At 36.3% G+C, this 20,883-nt stretch overlaps 1 protein-coding gene across 5 annotated transcripts in view; it reads right to left on the bottom strand.

Annotated features, from left to right (window-relative positions):
* Positions 1-20,883, bottom strand: part of LEPR (leptin receptor) — a 94,296-nt gene that overhangs the window by 39,799 nt on the left and 33,614 nt on the right. For all 5 annotated transcript variants that reach the window (XM_067006460.1, XM_067006456.1, XM_067006477.1 and 2 more), the window contains 3 exons: positions 19,849-19,972; positions 5,319-5,527; positions 1,269-1,414 (listed from right to left, as the gene is read on the bottom strand). In XM_067006460.1, the coding sequence (XP_066862561.1) occupies positions 1,269-1,414; positions 5,319-5,527; positions 19,849-19,972 (479 nt within the window). The remainder of the gene's footprint in view (positions 1-1,268; positions 1,415-5,318; positions 5,528-19,848; positions 19,973-20,883) is intronic.

A 20,883-nucleotide genomic window follows, 5' to 3' on the forward strand; every position in this document is an offset into this window, starting at 1 on the left:
TCTTAAAAAATTAGCCCATATCTAAAAAGACAGGTTTTTACCTCTAAATTAGATGACAATTTGTTTCACAAATTAAAGTGCCCAAGTCTTTGCATGGCCCACAAGGCTCTTTATGACCTCCTCCTCCCCTCCCCCTCTTTGATCATCCACTAATACTATTGCCTTCACTCACCACCCTGGTCTCCAGCTTCTCATCCAGCTTAGGGCCTCTGAATTGCTATTTTCCTTATTTTTTTTTATTTTTTTTTTTTTTTGTGGTATGCGGGCCTCTCACTGTTGTGGCCTCTCCCGTTGCGAAGCACAGGCTCCGGACGCGCAGGCTCAGCGGCCATGGCTCACGGGCCCAGCCGCTCCGCGGCACGTGGTATCTTCCCGGACCGGGGCACGAACCCGTGTCCCCTGCATCGGCAGGCGGATTCTCAACCACTGCGCCACCAGGGAAGCCCTATTTTCCTTATTTAGACTCCAATTCTCCCAGATATCTACATCACCACTTCCTTCAAATCCCTGCTCAAATATCACCTTCTCAAGGAGAGCTTCCCTTACCTCCATTTAATATTTCAACCCACCCCCACCCATGAGCATTCCCTAGCTCCCCTCATCCTGTTCTACTACACAATGTATCCTGAGTTCTTGGCACCTAGTAGGCGCTCAATACTTACTGAAAGAATGAAAAAAGGATTTGACACACTATACATGTTTGTACTGCATGTAAACAAATACACTGAGCAATAAGAAAAAATAAGGATGACATGTAAAATCAGAAACCAGAGAAGGTCTTTAGGTGAAAATATTATAATTATGAATTCAATAATTCTGTATCTGGACTTCTTGTAGCCATTAGTTGTGCGTGTGTGTGTGTGTGTGTGGTGTTAATGAGAGGGAGGGTGAGAAGAAGAGAGAGTGAGAGAGAATTAATCTAATATACATAAACTTCTGGAAAAGAAACTTTTCCTCGCAGTAAATTCTGGGAGGAATTTGTCATGCTCCTCAAAATAGAACATGGATCTACATGTAAGAGATAGTAACATCAAACAATTTTTCTAAAATCATTTTGTGGAAGATGCAGACATGCTGTATATATGCTCATTTCTTATGCTGCTCTTGAATGAAAGCCAATGGTCTGATATTAAATTATGACTGATTCTTCACCAGAAGCAGTATGCACTTTTGGTATGCAGAGGTGTTCTGTATGGGATTTGGAGGGGGGTCTCACCTTTCCTTAATTGCTTCTCAACTTTTCCTTTTATTTACTGAAATATACTTACTTTTCTCATTTTTTTTGTAGAGTTCTCTGAATATTTCACTTGATATTGAAGTTGAAATGGTACCAATGTTGAGCTGGACCAAGAAATCTTTAAATTACCAGTATCTGTGATTTTCATACACAAACCTAATGGTGGATCAGGCTTCACTTAAAAAAAAAAAGAACACTTTTAAGTCATGTAATTTTCATGATAATCATAAAGTGAAGTCAAAATGAGTTTTTAGCATATCCTATTCTTTCAACTAAAGTGTCTTTATTCAAAGGCTACTTACAGAACCAAAATATTGGTTCTATTCCTGTACTTTACTATAGCAATCCATGTATCTTCATTTCCTTCTCCCTACATGATAAAAACTATAAATCAGTAAATGATGTTATTTTGATAAATGTGAATTCCTGCTGTAAAAAAGCCTGCCTTATTTTATTTAACCTAGATTTTGCCATGTTTATTTGAAGGCTCCCCTGACAAAACCCACCGTTTTAGCAAATGATAAGGGGAAAAAGTATATTACAGAGCACTATTTGGAAAATGCATATAAATTTTGCATGCAAAAAATCAATGCACATATTCATGCAAATTCATGTAAATATGCATGCAAAATTCAGTATATTTATTACTTTTAAAATACAACAAATCCAGATATACCCATTCAAATAGCCCAAACCATGCACAGTTTACATGCAGTAAACACAGCGTTAGCAAGCCCTGGCTTGTCACCAGAAATGGGGATAGAGTTTCTTATCCTAATGGGGTATTTAACTCAGTTTATAATTTCTGAGTTCACGTGTATATGTGTTTTTATGTACACCTATGCATTTGTGTATATTCATACATGGAGATTTGTGTGTGTGTGGCTTTAAACATAGAATATAACCTTTAAATGATTTGTAGAAACAACACAAACATATTACAATAAAGGATTGATTGAATAAATAATGATTCATCCCTTTAAGGGAAATCTATACAGCCTTTAAAAATCATATTAGAGAAGAATATTGAAAATGTTTAATACTGTTAGTTTTAAAAGTTTAAACAACATCTATACTTGGGTTCCTGATTTATTAAAATTTACAAATTAAAGGATATTTATAAATACATATTAAAATAGAAATAAATGCCAAAATAGTAGATAATAAATGAATAAAATAATTTTTCTTCTTTGTGCATCTCTATGCTTTCAAGATTTTTATGATTAACAGGAATTGCTCATGAGCACAGAAATCACCATTACATTGAAATATTTACTGACTTTTATTTTCAAGAAATAAAATGGCAGATTCTTTACACATTCCATATTTTCATGAATTTAGTCATAGTTTTTTTTCTTTTCCTTGAGTCAAAATTAATGAAGTTTTTACTTTCTGTGACATATTACAAATCAAATTTTAGTTACTTTAAAGCAGGGATATCTAAACTCTAAAGTCCAGGAACAACAGGTGAAATTCACTGAGTTCTTGTGATCAATAAGACAGAAAAGAAAGACACCAAACAGAAGTGAAATCATAAAATTATAAACTATTTTACATTTCCTATTTGCATACATATATGTCTTCAAATTAGAAATCTAAAAATAAGTCTTTCCCTGGTCCCCCTATGTACTCAGTCCCAGACCCCATCTACCTGCTTCTTTCAGAGGAAAATTCCTCCAAAGAGCTGGCATACTCACTTTCTCCACTTTGCTTCCCATTTTCCTGAGCAACCTATTCTGATCAGGTCTTCCTTCTCGCTAGTCCACTGAAACTACTCTTACCAAGGTCACTACCCTTTGCCAAATCCAATGTCAACTGTCTGATTCATTTTACTCCATCTCTCAGCAGCATTCCTACTGCTTGTTCTGTGAGTAGCTGAAATACATTTTTCACTTGACTTCCAGGCCACCACACTCCTTTACTCCTCACTCCTTTTTTCTCTCTGATCACCCCTCAGTCTTTCTCTCACTGAACTCTAAATACGTGATCTCATACAATCCCATACACATCTGTATGCTAGAGACTCCCAAATATATATCTCCCCTGAACTCCAGGCTCATATATCCAACTACGTACTCAACATCTCTTCCGTTTCTAATAAGTATCTCAAACACAACATGTCACACACCTAATCCTCTCTAATATCCCCATCTCAGCATCTGGTACCACTATTCTGGTACCACCCAGGTCCAAGCCTAACTATTATCCTTGATTCCTCTCTGTCCTTCACACTTCATACCCAATCCACTAGAACTTTCAGTCAGCACCATCTCCTAAATAGATCCCAAGCCTGATCATTTCTTTACTTCGCTTCCTATCTGATTCCTCTGCTTCTACTCTTGCAACTATCCTTCCTCATCAATTTCCTTCTTCACATGCAGCATAAATTTTAAACATATGCATGCTTACACACACACACATGCACACACACACACACACACACACACACACACACCCTTGATCATATCACTCTCCTGGTTCAAAAGCCTCCATTGCAATTAGAATAAAATCCAAAAGTTGTAACCCTGGTTTATGGTATGACCTGGAGCCAGATGACTCTCTAACCACATCTCTAAATATTCTCCTACTTCATTCACTCCAAGCAAAAGAGTCTTGTATTTGGTTCTTTCAACTTCCAAGCTCATTCCATCCCAGGAATTTTGTGAGTGCTATTCTTCCTGCTTGGAGCACCTTTTGTTTTTGCATGGCTATCTCTTTTTCTTTCAGCTTAAATGCTATCTCCTAAAAGAGGACATCTATAACTGAAATAATAGCCCCTATACCTGACATTCTCCAGCACACAACTTCTCTTATTTCTTTCATAGCACTTTTTTAGATATTATCACATATACCCCAATACGAGGAAAGATTTTTTTCCCCAAAATTATCCGAAATAAGACAAAATCATTTTTAAGGTTCTTATAAAGTCTATCACAGCAACTTCTCTTAACTACTTTACTTTTAAAAACAATTTAATTCAATGCTGGCTCTGAATATTTCTAAAAATCACCTGATAGAACTGGTTTTAAAAAGAGAAAATGATGATACTTTATAGATTTTGTATTTTTCCCTGTGGTATAACGTCATGACTGAATTCCTTGGATATAATTGTAATTATGTTGTGGAGATCACAAATATATCCCTAGAGGACAAGTTATTTAAAAGTCCTAATGTTAAATATGATGTCATATGCAGATTCAAAAAGTGCTATTTCCTCAGTAACTTAGACAGAAGTGAAGGTAAAGCTGTGTGGGAAAGTGTGTCAGATACTTGGAAAAGTGGCTCTAGTGATATCAAAAACAATGATGCAGAGATGCATATAAAGAGTTTGTATACAATCGTTTCAGGAAATGTAAATGTAAAAGAGTAACACCGTTAAATTATGTAACATATGTAATATATAATTTAACATACACATACAAAACTGAGTTAATAAATTAAATAGTTTGTTAACATTCGCCTATATTATTCACACTGAATAACTGAATACACTGAATATATGTAATTATACATTCCAGTTGATCAAATAAATTGGGGGAATCTTTGCACTGAAAATATGGGCCTTTGCCTATTATTTGAGTTTTTCTTAAGGTCAGATTTGTACAGCAAATTATTTGTTTACGTTTTTACTGTTTCTCTCTGCCCACTACTGTCTGCCCCTGTTCTGTGAGGCATTCACCATTGTTTCCCCAGCTCCTAGGTCAGTGGCTGACACCCATGAGCCTCTAAGAAATGCTTACTGAAGGCATAAATTCAGGTAAAAACAAGCTTTCAATTATTTTCAGAAATAGTTATCCGAGATGTGAAAAAGTAATAACCAAGAAATAAATATCCATTAGATGGATCCAGGATTTAAAGAAATCAAACTGTTTTCAAAAAGAATTTAAGTTACTATTGCAGAGATATCTATACTGTTGTTAAATCATTCCAGAAGCTGCTTTTAATACTCCCTAGAACTACACTTACCATCTTTAGAGTGTTGGTTGAAACAAGATAAGCTAGTGAAAAATTTTGTAAGCAATCTTCAACCTGTTTGTATGACTGATGTTGATATCTATTATCTTTTTTATGCACAACTTACCAACATTAATGGGCTGAACTGACATTGGAGGTGAGTGAAAAATTACTCCACCAGATGTGATTTTCAAATACATAAGAAGGGTGTAATTGATTTTGACTGTTGGCACGGGCACATGACATTCACAACATTCATGAACACTGCAGTTGCACTGAACCATCTGAAAACTGCTTTTCTGGGGGAGCAGAGGTGACTCTTCTAATACTTCAAGCCTATATGGAAAAAGAAGAGCTAAATATTAACACACACGTGAAAACACTGGATATATTTAAAATGTAGGACACAATATCCAAATTGAGGGCAGCTATTCTGCACACTCAGCTTAAAGAGCATCTGGGGGAAAAGATGCATTATAACAAGGGTACAAAGATGGGTTAAAGCAGGTTAGCCATCAGAAATAATATAAACAAGAAGACAGTGAAGTACTGAAAGGGAAGAAAAATTGTGATCCTAAACCCTATATGCAGTAAAAATATCTTTTAAAATAAACATGCAATAAAGCCTTTTTCAGACATGCCAAAATGGAAATAACTCATTATCATCAGACCTGCATTATAAAAAATGCTAAAGGAAGTCCTTCAGGCAAAAAGAAAATGATAGTAGATAGAAGTCTGGTTCCACACAAATAAATGAAATTTAACTAAAAGGGTAGATATTTATTGACTGATTAAAGCAAAAATAATAACCGTGTAGTGTTGGGTTTATGACATAGGTAGAAGTAAAATGTATGACATTACTACCAAACTTGGGGAAGGGGGAGATCTGTAAGTACACAGTTGTAATGTTCTACTATACACAAAGTGGTGTAACAGCAGCTAGAGGTATAATATCAGTTCGACTATAATAAGTCAAAGACCGATATTCTAAATCCTAAAGCCACCACTAAAGTAATAAAACAAGAAGTTACAGCTAATAAGCTACGATAATCAGCCAATGGAGTATGAGTGTAAAGATAGAAAAATAGATTAATGGAACAGAAGAGAGACCAGTACCTATATGTACAATCAATTTTCTACAAAAGTACAAGCAGTTCTGTGGAGAAAAAGTAATCTTTTCAATAAATTGTGCTGGAACAGTGGGATATCTACATGCTCCCCACCCCAAAAAGCAACTTTAATCCATACCTCCCACCAGATCTAAAAATTAATTCAAAATGGATCCAAATGTCAAGTCTCAAGCTATGAATCTTTTAGAAGAGAATATGGGAAAAAAATTTTGTGGCCTTGGTTTAGATAAGAATTTCTTAGATGCAACACAAAAGCATGATCCATAAAAGAACAAATTGATATTGTTATAAAGTAGAAACTAACATACCACTGTAAAACAATTATACTCCAATAAAGATGTTAAAAAAGAAAAAGAACAGATTGATAATTGGACTTCTATCAAGATTGAAAACTTCTGTTCTTCAAAAAACAATGTGGGGCTTCCCTGGTGGCACAGTGGTTGAGAGTCCGCCTGCTGATGCGGGGGACATGGGTTTGTGCCCCAGTCCAGGGGGATGCCGCAGAGCAGCTGGGCCTGTGGGCCGTGGCCGCTGGGCCTGCACGTCTGGAGCCTGTGCTCCACAATGGGAGAGGTCACAGCGGTGAGAGGCCTGAGTACACCAAAAAAAAAAAAAAAAAAAAAGACACTGTGAAAGATAAAAAATAACAAAAGACAAGCCATAGACTGAGAGAATACATTCGCCAGTCATCTCTCTAATAAAGGACTTGAATCCAGATAATATAAAGAACTTTCAAAACTCAATAATATTAAAAATCCAATTAAAAATAGGCCAAAATGTCAACAGTCACTTCTCCACAGAATACATAGAATGAAAAGAAGCATGTGAAAAGAAGCCCCAAATCACTAGTTATTCAGGAAATGCAAATTAAAACCCCAATGAAATACTACTATCCACATATTAGAATGGTCAAAATTGAAAAGATTCATCATATCACATATTGAAGAGGTATGCAGGAACTGGAACTCTAATACACTGCTGGTAGGAATGTAAAATGATACAACTTTGGAAAACAGTTTCGCAATTTCTTAAGTTGTTAAACATACACCTACTATATAATTTACATATTCCATTCCCAGGTATTCATCCAGGAGAAATAAAAGCATATATCCTTACAGAGATCTGTCCACAAACAAGTACAGAAAATTGTAGCAGCTTTCTTTGTAAGAGCCAAAACCTGTAAACAACTCATTTATCTATCAGTAGGTGAGTAGACAAACAAACTGTGGTATATTCATATAATGGAATGCTACTCAGTAATGAAAAGGAATCGACTGCCAGTAGGTTCACACAGCATTAATGAATCTCAAAATAATCATGCCATGTGAAAGCAAGACAAAAGTTCTGTAGGAATCCATTTATATAAAATTCTAGAAAATGCAAGGAAACCTGTGGTTACAGAAAGGGGCAGATCAGTCATTGCCTGGGGACAGTGGGGGGATGGAAGGTGGGGCTGGTGGTAGCTTACCACAGGTAGGAGTAGAGGGTGGGATTACAAAGGGGCAAGAAGAAATTTTGTGATTGACAACAGATTCATTTTCTTTATTATGGTGAAGATTTTATGAGTGGTTTCATATATCAAAACTTATCAAGTTTACACTAAATATGTACAATTTATCTTATATTCTTATATGTCAAAAAAGCTGTTTACAAAAAAAAGGAAATCTAGGGCTTCCCTGGCGGCGCAGTGGTTGAGAGCCCGCCTGCCGATGCAGGGGACACGGGTTTGTGCCCCGGTCCGGGAAGATCCCACGTGCCGGGGAGCAGCTGGGCCCGTGAGCCATGGCCGCTGAGCCTGTGCGTCCGGAGCCTGTGCTCCACAACGGGAGAGGCCACAGCAGTCAGAGGTCCGCGTACAGAAAGAAAAAAAAAAAAAAAAAAAAAAAAAAGGAAATCTAAGGAAAAGTTTTTAAGCAATACTTTGCCTATCACTGTAAACCTACAAATGAATGAGTTAACTTTAAAAAATAACTAATTATCTTATAGGGTTACCCAACTCAAGGAATAGAGAATAAAAGCATGCAACCAAGACACAGACAGTTGTTATTTCTGATTTTTTCGTGTTTTTTTTTTAAATCTGCCTCATCCCATGGAGAGTCTAAGCCTTGGTATAAATGAGAAGACTTTAGGGTGGAAGTTCATTGCAGGAGAGGGGGGTATCCATTCCTCATATTCCCTGTCTTGCTTGAGTTACCCCAGTTCTGTCCATAAACACCTGCTGCCTCGTATCCAAGCCACTGCATGCTTTTTAAAGAACCTGGGGACAGGGAGAGAGTATTAATATTTAGGCATGATCACTGCCTTCAGAAAAGACCTCAGTCCTTTTGGAGGAAAAAGCTGTAAGAGATAAATATACTAACTAAAAATTCAATGTCGAGAAAGTGTTGCTTTAGAAACTGTGCTAACTAGCCTATACATGAGTATTCAGATATAAACACAACATGAGAGAAATGGACCCTAACCTTTCCATACACACACCATGACTATTAAGTGTTTTGAATTATGATAGATTTTTCAAGTTTCCTGAGCTAGACTTTAGTATTCCTTTAGTCCTAAAAAAAAATCAATCAGGAAACAACATTTACAAGACATTTTAATGTGCAAAGCAATATCCTGGGCACTGTGGAAAGGATATTGTTATTGTAAGAAGCACACTAAATTAACATTGAGACCTAAATCAGGTTTTTCTGTTTGCTTATGAACCATAAGACCATAGACAAGTAAGTTCATCTTTGTGAGCCTTGGTCTCCTTAAACAGTAAAACAAAGAAAATGCCTGAACCATCTGTCTTTATAAAGTTGTTGTGAATATAAAAGACAATTACATAAAAGTATTTTTTAAAACTTTAAAGGGCTACACACCCATGAAATTCCATTTTGAATTGGAGGTGGAATGACTTAGCACTTTCAACTTTATCTAAATCTTTAAACAAATCCAATGAAATGTTATTTTAAAAAATATCACGCCATGGCTTTTATGTGTTTTTCAAATATTAAAATAAAAGCTTTTATCAGAAGAGTATGGAACAAATTAAATGAATTGTGGTATTTATGTCAGAAATATGCTTGCAGCTTGTATTATGCTTTGACTGAAGAAGTACCAAATTTTAAGCCACAAATAGAACTGAACAGAAAACAAGACACATATGCTCCAGTAATATTTTTTAAAGGATAGGAAATTCTGGTGATATTTTTCTCTTTTAAAACAAAAAGAAAAGTTAGAATTACACTGTCTTACTTTACATGGTCTCACCAATGCCATCTTTTTCTAAATACAGTGGACATTTGTAGAATACAGCTGATTACCAATGAAATTAACTCTGGTTTCTCTACCACTTCACTGTTGTGTTCTATTTAATCAATCTATTTTCATTTTCTTTACAATTTAAATATATGCAAATATACATATTCATAATAATGACTGTATACAATGATTATATATTATATAGTATGTATATATACAACATATATGTAGTATTTCATAATTTGTGTTTTTTTTAAAAGAACAAACTCCATTCAGTAATTTCCCAAACCACTCCAACAGATAACCTGATCATGAAAGTCTAAGAATGAACCTAAACCCAGTTTTCAAATGCTCTAAACAGGGGTGAGAAACCTGCAGCCCAAATAACACCCATTTTTAGAAGGACTTCTTACATTAATCAATGGTTTAAAACAATACAAAGAAAAGAGGAAGAATATTCCACGATTCATGTAAATTATATGAAATTCAAATTTCAGGGTCCATAAACACAGTCGTGCTCATTCATTTACATATTAATTGTGACTACAAGGTTGTGATAGAGACAGTATGGTGGGCAAAGTCTAAAATATTTACTCTCTAAATTTTTAAGAAAAAATTTTTTAATCCCAGCTATAGGCCAAAAACATTTTGTACTCCCTACAGGTTGGTATTTGATGGGCAAAAGACACAAAAATAAGGAAACCACATTAAATATATCATCAAATTTCATTACATAACATATTTGCAATGTACACGAAACACCTTGAGGATCACTAATTCAATTTTTCAAACCACCTTATTAGTTCATGAGGGAACTAATATTATCTTTTTTCTTTTTTTGCGGTACGTGGGCCTCTCACTGTTGTGGCCTCTCCCGTCGCGGAGCACAAGCTCCGGATGCGCAGGCTCAGTGGCCATGGCTCACGGGCCCAGCCTCTCTGTGGCATGTGGGATCTTCCCAGACCGGGACACGAACCCGCGTCCCCCGCATCGGCAGGCGGACTCTCAACCACTGCGCCAGCAGGGAAGCTCGGAGAGAACATAGACCTGGAATTCATCTTAAGTCTCATGCTTCCACGTTCAGTGCTCGTTTCATTACACCCAAGCTGTCTTATCATTACAAGCTGTCTTATCATTACAAGATAAGTTTCACTTTTACCATTGTCATTTTATTTAGGGGATTGATAAAGACTTTAATGGCCAAAACTAAAGAATAATTATAATCTGAATTATGTTAATATTTCTATAAATCAGAATATTAGAGAATTACAGAATTATTTCAAATTATGTTTTCCTTGAGGAAAACATTAAATATTTCTCATATTTATGACAGCAGAAGTTTTTCCAAGTTTGTGTGAAACCTGGAATACACCAGCCTTGTTACTTGCCAGTCAGCATAAGAACTTCTATTACCTTTCAAAAGATTTTTTAAAGTTTTAAGTATTTATGAACATCAAATGATACTTTAAAATTTTGATAATACTACTTTTAAACCATCAAAAATTTTAAGTAGTATAAGTTAAAATGATGATCAAATTTTTAAAATAAGAAAGAGATACACTGGCTTAAAATAACCAAAACTTAAGAATTTCTGAAATTCTTGAAAAATGTTTATGCAGCAAAATATTTTATGTGTTGCCAACACACACACAAATTCAGTGCCACTATTTATTTAATTTCTCTATATGTGAGTAAACTTTACTTGCAAGTGAAAAAAAATGGTCAAATAAATTTTAAATTTGGCTTCTTTGCAAATTTCACAATTTGGGCAATATTTCTACTCAAAAATTAGATATATAATTAGTATTGAAATTTCATCTTTAGCCACAAATGGTTTATAGAAAGCCCATTCCATCATCTGACCTTTGATCAAATTACTTGTTCCCAAAAAATTTTTCTATCAATATATTAATGCTTCTCTAAGCAAAGATCTATACTAAATTATTATAGGAATAACATCAAATGAGTGTTCTTGATTGTGACATAAACTGAGAGCAAAACATAGTGGGCAAACCAATAAACATGAATTGGAAAATTTAGCATTAGCTTTGTGTATAATTTAATCAAGTCACATTTTAAATTTCAGACTGGTAACCTATACAAATGTTACTCCCCAAAATCTAGTTTACCAATCCCAAGTAATTTCAAAGAACAGGTTAGTGTCCCAGACTAGTCTCATCATAATAGATTCCTGGACCCTCCATGGAGAATTCAGTAAGTCTGGGGCCAAGGAATCTGTTTTTAATAAGTTTCATAGACCAGCGGTTCTCAAAGTATGGTCCCCAAGCCAGTAATATCAGCATCATCTGGAAATTGATAGAAATGCAAATCCAGCCCAGACCTCATGAATCAGGCCCAGGTGAGAAGTTGACTTAGATGTATTTCAACAAGGAGACAAATTTAAGAAGCATTCTGTAAAACACAAAGTACTCATCAGATGTACAATATCACCAAATAAATGGAAAATCAACAAGGATGAGAGGGAGGAAGAAAAAAGAAAGAAAATAAAAAAGGAATGCAAACAAAAACAAATAGACCTAAATGTACATCAAGTTAACAATACAACCACCTGAGGTGGAAGGGGAGGGGATATCCTAATTAACTTCAGAACACAGAATTTTCGCAAAGGCAAAATAAGTCTAAACAAACATTGCACTCTAGTTATGCTATTTGTTTTCTATGGTGATATGGCTTAGCTATTCCAAGACTACTTTGTGTGTATTCTAGGACTGAGCAACTAGGTAATATATTGTTGGAAAGGGAAGCAAGATTTCTCACTGCTAGAAAAAGGAGTTACAAAAAAAAGGAAGAAAAGAAAGGCTAGGATAGATCCTGTGGTTTTGAACTACAACAAGAGACATTAGTATTGCCAGAACAAAATCCAACATTCTTTGGATTTTAATATGCTTTTAATATGTGTATATACAGAGATACAAAAATATAGACTTGTGAGTATTATATATACACATTATGTGTGTACTGTGTGCATGCATACATATAACTAACTCTGTAGCTGAGTGGGCCTAGAAACAATACCACCCAAGTAACAGTGAGCATCTAGCCCACCGATACCACTTTGTAAACATCATTCTCCAACAGAAAGGAATCTGGGCTCCTTGGAAAAATGGCTGATTCCAGTGTCAGAGCAGGAAAAGTATAAAATCAACCTGAAACATCTTGTAGTTCTAGAAAGTAAGGAGTCCTATTTTTTAAAAAAAAAAGATCTAACACATCAAAAGGACACAGAGGCCAATTTACATAAGCACCCACTGCCAAATATGGGACAGTGTGAGCAATAAAATAAATAATGATAGTAACTAAATATAGCTCACAAAATAAAATAATCCATGAGTCCATCTTGATAGGAAGGAAGAAAGGAAGGAAGGAAGGAAGGGAGCGAGAGAGGAGGAAAAAAGGAGGGGGAAGGAAAGAAAAAAGGTAAGAGAGAAAGAATGGAAAGTGTGCTTCTCACAGAGCCTGGCACTGTGGTCTGCACACACTGTTTCTTAATTAAACAACACTATGCCTAAAATGTCTCAATTAACATTGAGCACGTTTGTTTACAAATAATCTTTTGTTTGCATCTTTGCATCTTCTCTAAAAATTTCAGTTGTTCTTTTTTATATTGTCAATTTCTCTCCTCATTATGTTTATGTTTTCCTTTATGTCCTTGAGCATGTGGAGCATGCTAAAACTAACTGTCTGCTAATTCTATTATCTCTGCCATTTCTGGGTCTGCTTCTATTGTCTATTTTTTCTTTGGGGGTTATGTTTTCCTCTTCCTTCATATATGTACCACTTTTTACTGGATGCCAGACATTGTGAATATTACAATTAAGTGTTGGATTATGTTGTTTTGCCTTAAAGAATGTTGGATTTTGTTCTGGCAATCAGTTAAGTTACTTGAGTGACTTAAGTGTGAACCTTTTAAGCTTCTTTTAAGCTCTTTTGGGGGGAGTATAGAATAGCCTTGACTCTAGAGCTAATCTGGCCCTCCTTTTAAAGTGTGGCTATTATGGGGTTTCTACTGAATGTCAGTGATATTCAACAAGGTCTCTCCAAGTTTCCCTCTTGGAAACTTTCATTATTCCTGGCCCTGTGTGACCTCTGGGAATTGCTTAGATTACAGCCCTGGTAGTTGTTCTCTTCCTAGAAGTTTTCTTGCCCAAGATCATAGACAGATGGGTATTCAGCCAAAGAATCAAGGGGACCTCAGTGCTAATTCCTGTGTGCCTTCCTGCTTCAGGTACCCTGCCCTATGAATCAAGCCCCCTTTTACCCTCTGAACTCTTCTCTCTGTCTCATCAATTCAGCAATATTGCTGGGCTCTGCTTGAGTTCCCCAGCCTTGTGCCATCTCCTGGAAATTGCCTCCAGCCCGGAAAACCTGAGTAAAATAGAACTTACTTTGTTTCCTCCTCTCAGGAATCACGTTCTGTTCTGCCTTTGTCCAATATCTGAAAATAGATGTTTTCTACTTTTATCGACTTTTCTAGTTGTTTATGACAGAAGAGTAATCCCAGAACTTACTATTCCCTCATGGCCAGAAGTTACTTTTGCTGACTTTTTATATTAACTTCTGAAGATATGTATTCACATAGTTCAAAACTTGGTTTTCTTTAAAGGGAGTAGTGAAATGAGGTGATTACTTGATGGAAATGTGTGATCAAGGAAATCTATGTTTTAAATGGGAGTTACTGCAGCATGTGTATCAGCTGAGAGGAAAACTTGATGATGCAGGAGAGAGAGGGGATAATTGCTGGAACAAAGTCCTTGAGTGACAACAGGGGATGGGACTCAAAACACAGAAGAAAGCGTTCATTTTAGATTGAAACCCAGAGAATTCATCAGCAATTAAAGAAAACAAGGAAACTGCATAGGCACTGACATGAGCAGGCTGGTAGATTTTGGTGAGAAAAGCAAGAACTTGAACCCATCCCCTCCCCCTCCTGCTTTCCCAGTGAAAATCAAAAACAAGGTCATCAGCGAGTCTCTTTGGCTCTCTCTAAGGGAAGCCAGCTGCCATGTTGTAAGGTGTTCTATGGAGAATACACAGGACAAAGAACTGAAGAAGGCCTCCAGTCACAGCCTGGGAGAAACTAAGGCTTTCTGTCTAGTGGCCCATGAGGAACTTGGAAGCCTAGAGAGTGAGCTTGGAAACAGATCCTCCTGAAGTTGAACCTTGAAATAACTGCACTCCTACCTGACATCTGCATTGCAACCTTGTGAAAGACCTTAAGGCAGATGTCCCAGCTAAGCTGCACCTAGATTCCTGACCCTCAGAAACTGTGAAATGATGAATGATTATTGTTTTAAGCCACTAAATTTTGGGTAATTTATTATATGGCATAGATAGCCAAGGAAGATATTGGTACCTGGAAGTGGGATGCTGCCATAACAAATACCTAAAAATGTGGGTGTGGCTTTGGAGCTAGGTGATGGACAGAGGCTGGAAGTATTTGGAGAGGCATCATGGATAAAGCCTAAAACACCTTGAACAGACTGTTAGTAGAAATCTACAGTTTGAGGACACTGCCAGTGAGACACGAAAGGAAGTGAGGAACATGATATTGGAAACTGGAGGAAAGGGAATCTTTCTTACATAGTGGTCGAAAGCTAAGTAATACATCTGCAGTTCTGTGGACAGTGTAGAATGTGCCTACTGATCTATTTCAGGAGATCTCCAAGCAAGTGCTGAAAGTGCCTCTTGGTTCCTTACTGTTTCAAGAGGAAAGATATTCATTGACAAAAGGGCAGTTAAACAAAGGAACTAGTACTTGAGAGTTGTAAAATTCCCAGCCTCTCCAGATGGCTAAGGATGTTTGAAATGGCTTCTAAGCAAAGATCAAAGAGAAGGCAGAGAAGAGCTTATTTCTAAGAGACCTGCGGGCTTTTATCTAATGGAGTGAACCCCAGTAAGATTCCCAGGAGGCTGTGTGATCTTGTGAGAGAATTACAGCAGCAGAAACACTGCCAGCTTAGACTGAAGGAGTACAAAATGAAACAAAGCCACTGGATTCCCAAAATTGTGCCAACCGGAAGCATGCTGAGAAAACTACTCAGATGCAGAGATGTGTAACCTTTCATAAAAAAGGGAAGGTGACTCAGAGGGCAGAGCCAAGGGGCATGGAGATTTACTCCTGAGGTTGAGGTGACAGAGGGAATAGGCCTGACATGACCGGTAGGGGGAGAGATGGTCGAAGAGTGGGATCCTTGAAACTGAGATTAGAGAAAGAGCAAGCTTATCAGCAATGACAAGATCCGTGAGATTGGGTAAACTAGGTTGGGTGAAAAAGAGAAGAGTAAAAGTAAAGCTTTCAAGAAATTGAAGATCATCCAGGTTGATGCTGAAATCACCAAGAATGCTGACAACAGTGATAGTGAAGAGACAAAGTAAACTAGGTATTAGCAGTTACAAAAGTCCAAACTTCCTGGACGACCCTTGCTTATTCATCCACCTTGATTTCTCATCATTCCCCAGCTTCCCAACCACAGAACTTTTCAAGTCCTCAAATGCCTATATGTGACTGTGTTCCTTTGCAAATGCTCTTCACTCTCTCTGGCTCATTCTTCTCTGCTCCCTTATAATCTAGGCAGATACTTCTAGCATATGTTTCTGAAAGTCCCCGTATTTATTACATCACAGCATTTTCAAACTTTGTTATGTTCTTTGTCTTTACTATCAGCTCCAAGAAGGCAAGCGTTCAGTCTGAGTTGTTTAACACTGTTCTACACTCAGCTCAATGTCTGATGTACACATAGACACCCCACAAAGGAAGAAGAGGATTTCCTTCCAGGTCTAAGAGAAAATTCAAAAATAACACATTTGTATGGTATCTCTCCTTCAGTTTCTCTGACAAACATTAATATCTGAGCTTAAACAAAGCTCTTTCCCTTAAGGGACATATTTATAGGGCTTTAAATCCCTTATAAACATTAGGTTTTAGTTCCTTTTAAATACATACTTACTTACACATGGAAGCATTTGAAAGACTTCTCTCATGAATTCTCTAATGTCTTGGGGAGGTGATTTTGATAAAAAACCTTTTCTATAGTAACCATCCTTATGGATTTCCTCTTCCACAGAGGTTTCATTTGTTATATTGGCCAGCTCTTCCTCCTGATCTGAAGAGTCTTATTTAAATTTTTGGAGATATATTGCCCAAAGATGCACATAAAAATAGAATTCAAGGTGGAAATAGTATGTGACAATTGGTAAAACTAACCAAATCATACAATGGAGAGAACAATGAAAGTGGCAAGGAAAAAAAAAAGAAAATTCTTCTCAAATTGCATGCAATTAGGTTTTCCTGTATTAATATTTTTAGAAACCTGAGTTCAGATAAAAGCAGGTCAAAAGAATCTACTAAATTCATCATATGAGCAAGTTGAAAAATCTATTTAGTTTATCATAATTTTCTCATTTTTCTGGGTCTTACCATTTAGATGAACAGACCAATGACTACTTAGCTGACTGAAGTTCAAATTTGCAGCTGTAGCTAATTTACTATGCAATTTTGTCATGTTCTGACATAGCCATATATAATATCTTTTTCAGAAAATGCAGACCTCAGACATAACTATGGCCTATACATTATAAAAATTATAAAATATAAATCCTTACACATAGTCACAGAGCTTTAAAACTGAGCACATTACCCTAGCCCACTGATAATATTTGAAATTCTCTTGAATAGGCACCTAGTGAGATTTTAATCATCACCCAAAGTATTCAGGTTATCACAAAAATGTACTACATTGCAAAGGAATTCTTTTCTCTGAGCTAAAATCTGTCTTGGTTAATAAAGCAGGAAACTTTCTGCACAGACGTCAAATATATCCTCATCCACCATAGTGCTTCCTTTCTTCTCTCAATACTCAGAAGTTGAGGTGAGCCTCCTTCATTTTAAGACCAACCCTACATCTGTGCTCTTTTTCTTGAACTTGCCTATTCAACCATTCACTCTCTGTCATGTATCTTCAATGGGTCCCCTTCTACCACATCTTCAATTTTTCTCTCCCTGCTGGGTCATTTTCTATAGACTAGAAACAAGCTCATTCTTTCCCATCCTTTACATGTTCACCTTTGGCTGCGCATTTCCCATTACTCCTCCACCTTCCCACTTTACTACTTCAGCTAGGCTCCTTGGGCCTCTAGAGATTTATAGCCTAGTCATTCTGTTGTGGACATTTATCTACCTGGCTGCCCAGCATCTGCCTGAGAAATCTACTCTTCTGTTAGGCTGAAACACTAGCAGCTATGGCACATTCTCACCCAATCAGATACTCCCATTCAAGACACTGGCCCTAATGAGAATTGCACTCATTAAAGCAGCAGGGGCTAGCAGGGGCTTCTAGATTCATCTAGTGACCAGCATTAGAGGTGGAAATCATCACAGCGACACTCAATGTCCAGATGTGACAGCAGGGGCACCCTATCTGGGCTACTCCTGTGGGGTGACTTTAAGAATTAGTCCAGGGAATTCCCTGGAGGTCCAGTGGTTAGGACTCAGCACTTTCACTGCCGGGGACCCGGGTTCAATCCCTTGGTGGGGAACTAAGATTCCATAAGCCTCGCAGTGAGGCCAAAAAAAAAAATTAGTCCAGCAGTCTAACATAAGTTATAAATATTAACTACAGTCTGATAATCAGTACATAATGAGGATGGTAGCAGCTATGCCAATTTTCTTCTAAAATTTGTCTTTTTACCTTTACACCAGAAATTTTCAAATTTTAGTTCCATCAAATTCATCTAAAGGGCTTGATAAAATACAGATTGAAGGGCCTCATCCCCAAAATTTCTGATTCTAGTTCTGGGATGGAGTTATCAAATTTAAATTTCTAAAATATTTCCAGGTGCTGTTGATATGCTTCTCAATGCTACCTGCCCACATATTTTTGTTATTAGCTCGTATTCATTCCTGAAGTTTCAACTTAGCTGTCTCCTTCCTTGGGAAACCTTCACTCCTCTTGCCACCAGTGCTCTAGACATCCCCACATAAGGCTCTCACACCAGTCTTGTGCTCCCACACCTTCATGTTCCTACCAAGTGCACATCAGTAATTTTGATACATATTTGTACACATCTGTCCCAACCACTAGCCTGTGAGTGGCTCAAGAGCAGAGATCATAACTATTCTTTTTTAAAAAATATATAAGACAAAATATATTTTTTAAACTAAAGGCAAGATACAAAACAAAGGAGAATGTTGTATAAAGGTTAATGGGAAAATACATCAAGAAGATGTAACAACTAAGAACATAGATCCACCCAACAATATAGTCTAAAAATACATAGAACAACATACGGCAAAACAGTGAGAATAAATACATAAACCAACCATTGCAGTTATTTTAAAAAGTTGAGGTAAAATACACATTTAGTAAAGTCTATGAATACATCTTTTTCTTGACATCTTTGTTTCTTTAAAATTTTTTTACTGTGGTAAAATATACATAACATAACATTTACCATTTTAAGTGTACAGTTCATGACATTAAGTACATTCACATTGTTGGGTAACAATCCCTACCATTCAACTTCAGAACTTTTTTCATCTCCCCAAACTGAAACTCTGAACCCATTTAAACAAGAACCCTTCATTACCCCTCCCCTAGTCCCTGGTAGCCATCATTCTACTTTCTGTCTCTATTCATCTTTATATGGACAGTTTCTAGCACACTGCCCCTTAATTATATGACCTCAATAACTGCAGAACTGAGGGAGGTGAGTGACATTCTCCTTAAGCATCAAATAAAAGAACAAATGAGAATGAATTTTAAAGAGTTAAAATTCAAATAGAAATGGTATGTATTATCATTGGAATTATTAGAAAACTTGAATGACATATTAGCTGTTAGAATCATAAGTGTATGGCTGTTTGAAAGCACCATCATGGCTTTCTACCTAGCACAAATAAATAAAAAGCAGTGACATTTTTAAGATAATAAAAAGATCAAATATGAGAGAAAAATCCACCAGAAAAGAAATATAAACTATTTCCCCTTCTCCATTCAAATATCTAAGACTACTGAATTGAGTTCATGCTTCTTTGAGAATATATGCCCATCCATATCTGCAATGCTTTGCTATCTGAACCAACATGAGGAGAAAAGAGGAAACCTAATGGAGAAGGTTGTATAAAAAATACAGAAATGTACATTGATATAAAAGGAAATGCAGAGATAGAAGAGCTTTCATAATCTGCTTCTGTATATGGAAGCTCTTGCATTTCAAAAAAACTTGTGTCAGGGAAATGTCCAAATTTATTTATTTGGTACTTACAGAAGATATAAAAGATGGACCTTAAGGTCATAATTCTTGAAAGGACTCTTAAATAATGACTCCATATAACAGATGAATAATTTCAAGTCCTCTTTCATCCAGCACTGTATGTTCCAGTTTGCACCTGAATTAAAAATAAACTAAATTAAACCTAAGAAAAACATTCTGAACAACTCAGTGAAAGAGAAGAGCTAAATTAAATTTACCAGTGTTCTGATACAACTTCCACTGCCTATTCTGAAAGAAAAAGAACAGGCTCTAACTGGTCGTATGTGTTTGGCCATTTAGTCCCTTTGGCCTTCAGTTTCCTTTTTCATAAAGTAAGAGAATTAAATTCAATTATTGTTTCTCAAACATTTTAAAAGTCCTGAACCACTTAAGTAGGACAGAAGAACCCCAAACTCACCTAGCTCAGTTCATCCTCACTTTCCAAGAGATAAGAGATCATGAAATATCAAGGTACAAGCAAATTTGGGGCAGTATTTAAGTGTCTGCTTTAGCAATAAAGCACGGTGATTCACACTGGAACTAAGATGCATATCTTAAATTCTTGTTATTGTAATATTATAGACCCCACATACAACTTATGTGAGTATATTTCACTGTACACTGAAAAACTCACCTGACAATGATAAACTATTAGTGATTTGTAATGTAGAGAGCAAGAATAGCAATAGTAGAAAATCATGACTAACTTAAGACAACACTAATACTTATCTTTAAGCACGACTAACATATTTCCCCATTTGAAGGATTTCTAGCTAGTAGGGACTTTGCAAAGGTTGAGCCCTATGAAGTAAACAGCTCATATGGCAGAACATTAAATGGAAATCCTGAATAACCACCACTTAACCTAGTAATTTTTGTTACAAAAACTTAAACTCAGTTAAAAATAATGAATTATTAGCCTTTATATATACACGTAAAATTAAAATCTGCATCAAAATCATTTCACTTGATAATCGAAAAAGGTGCTAACATTTTTTTTATCATTTCACAGCTCATCACAGGGACCCTAACATTTTAAGTTCATTC

Source organism: Kogia breviceps, chromosome 1, assembly GCF_026419965.1.
Source record: "Kogia breviceps isolate mKogBre1 chromosome 1, mKogBre1 haplotype 1, whole genome shotgun sequence".
Taxonomy (NCBI): Eukaryota; Metazoa; Chordata; class Mammalia; order Artiodactyla; family Physeteridae; genus Kogia; species Kogia breviceps.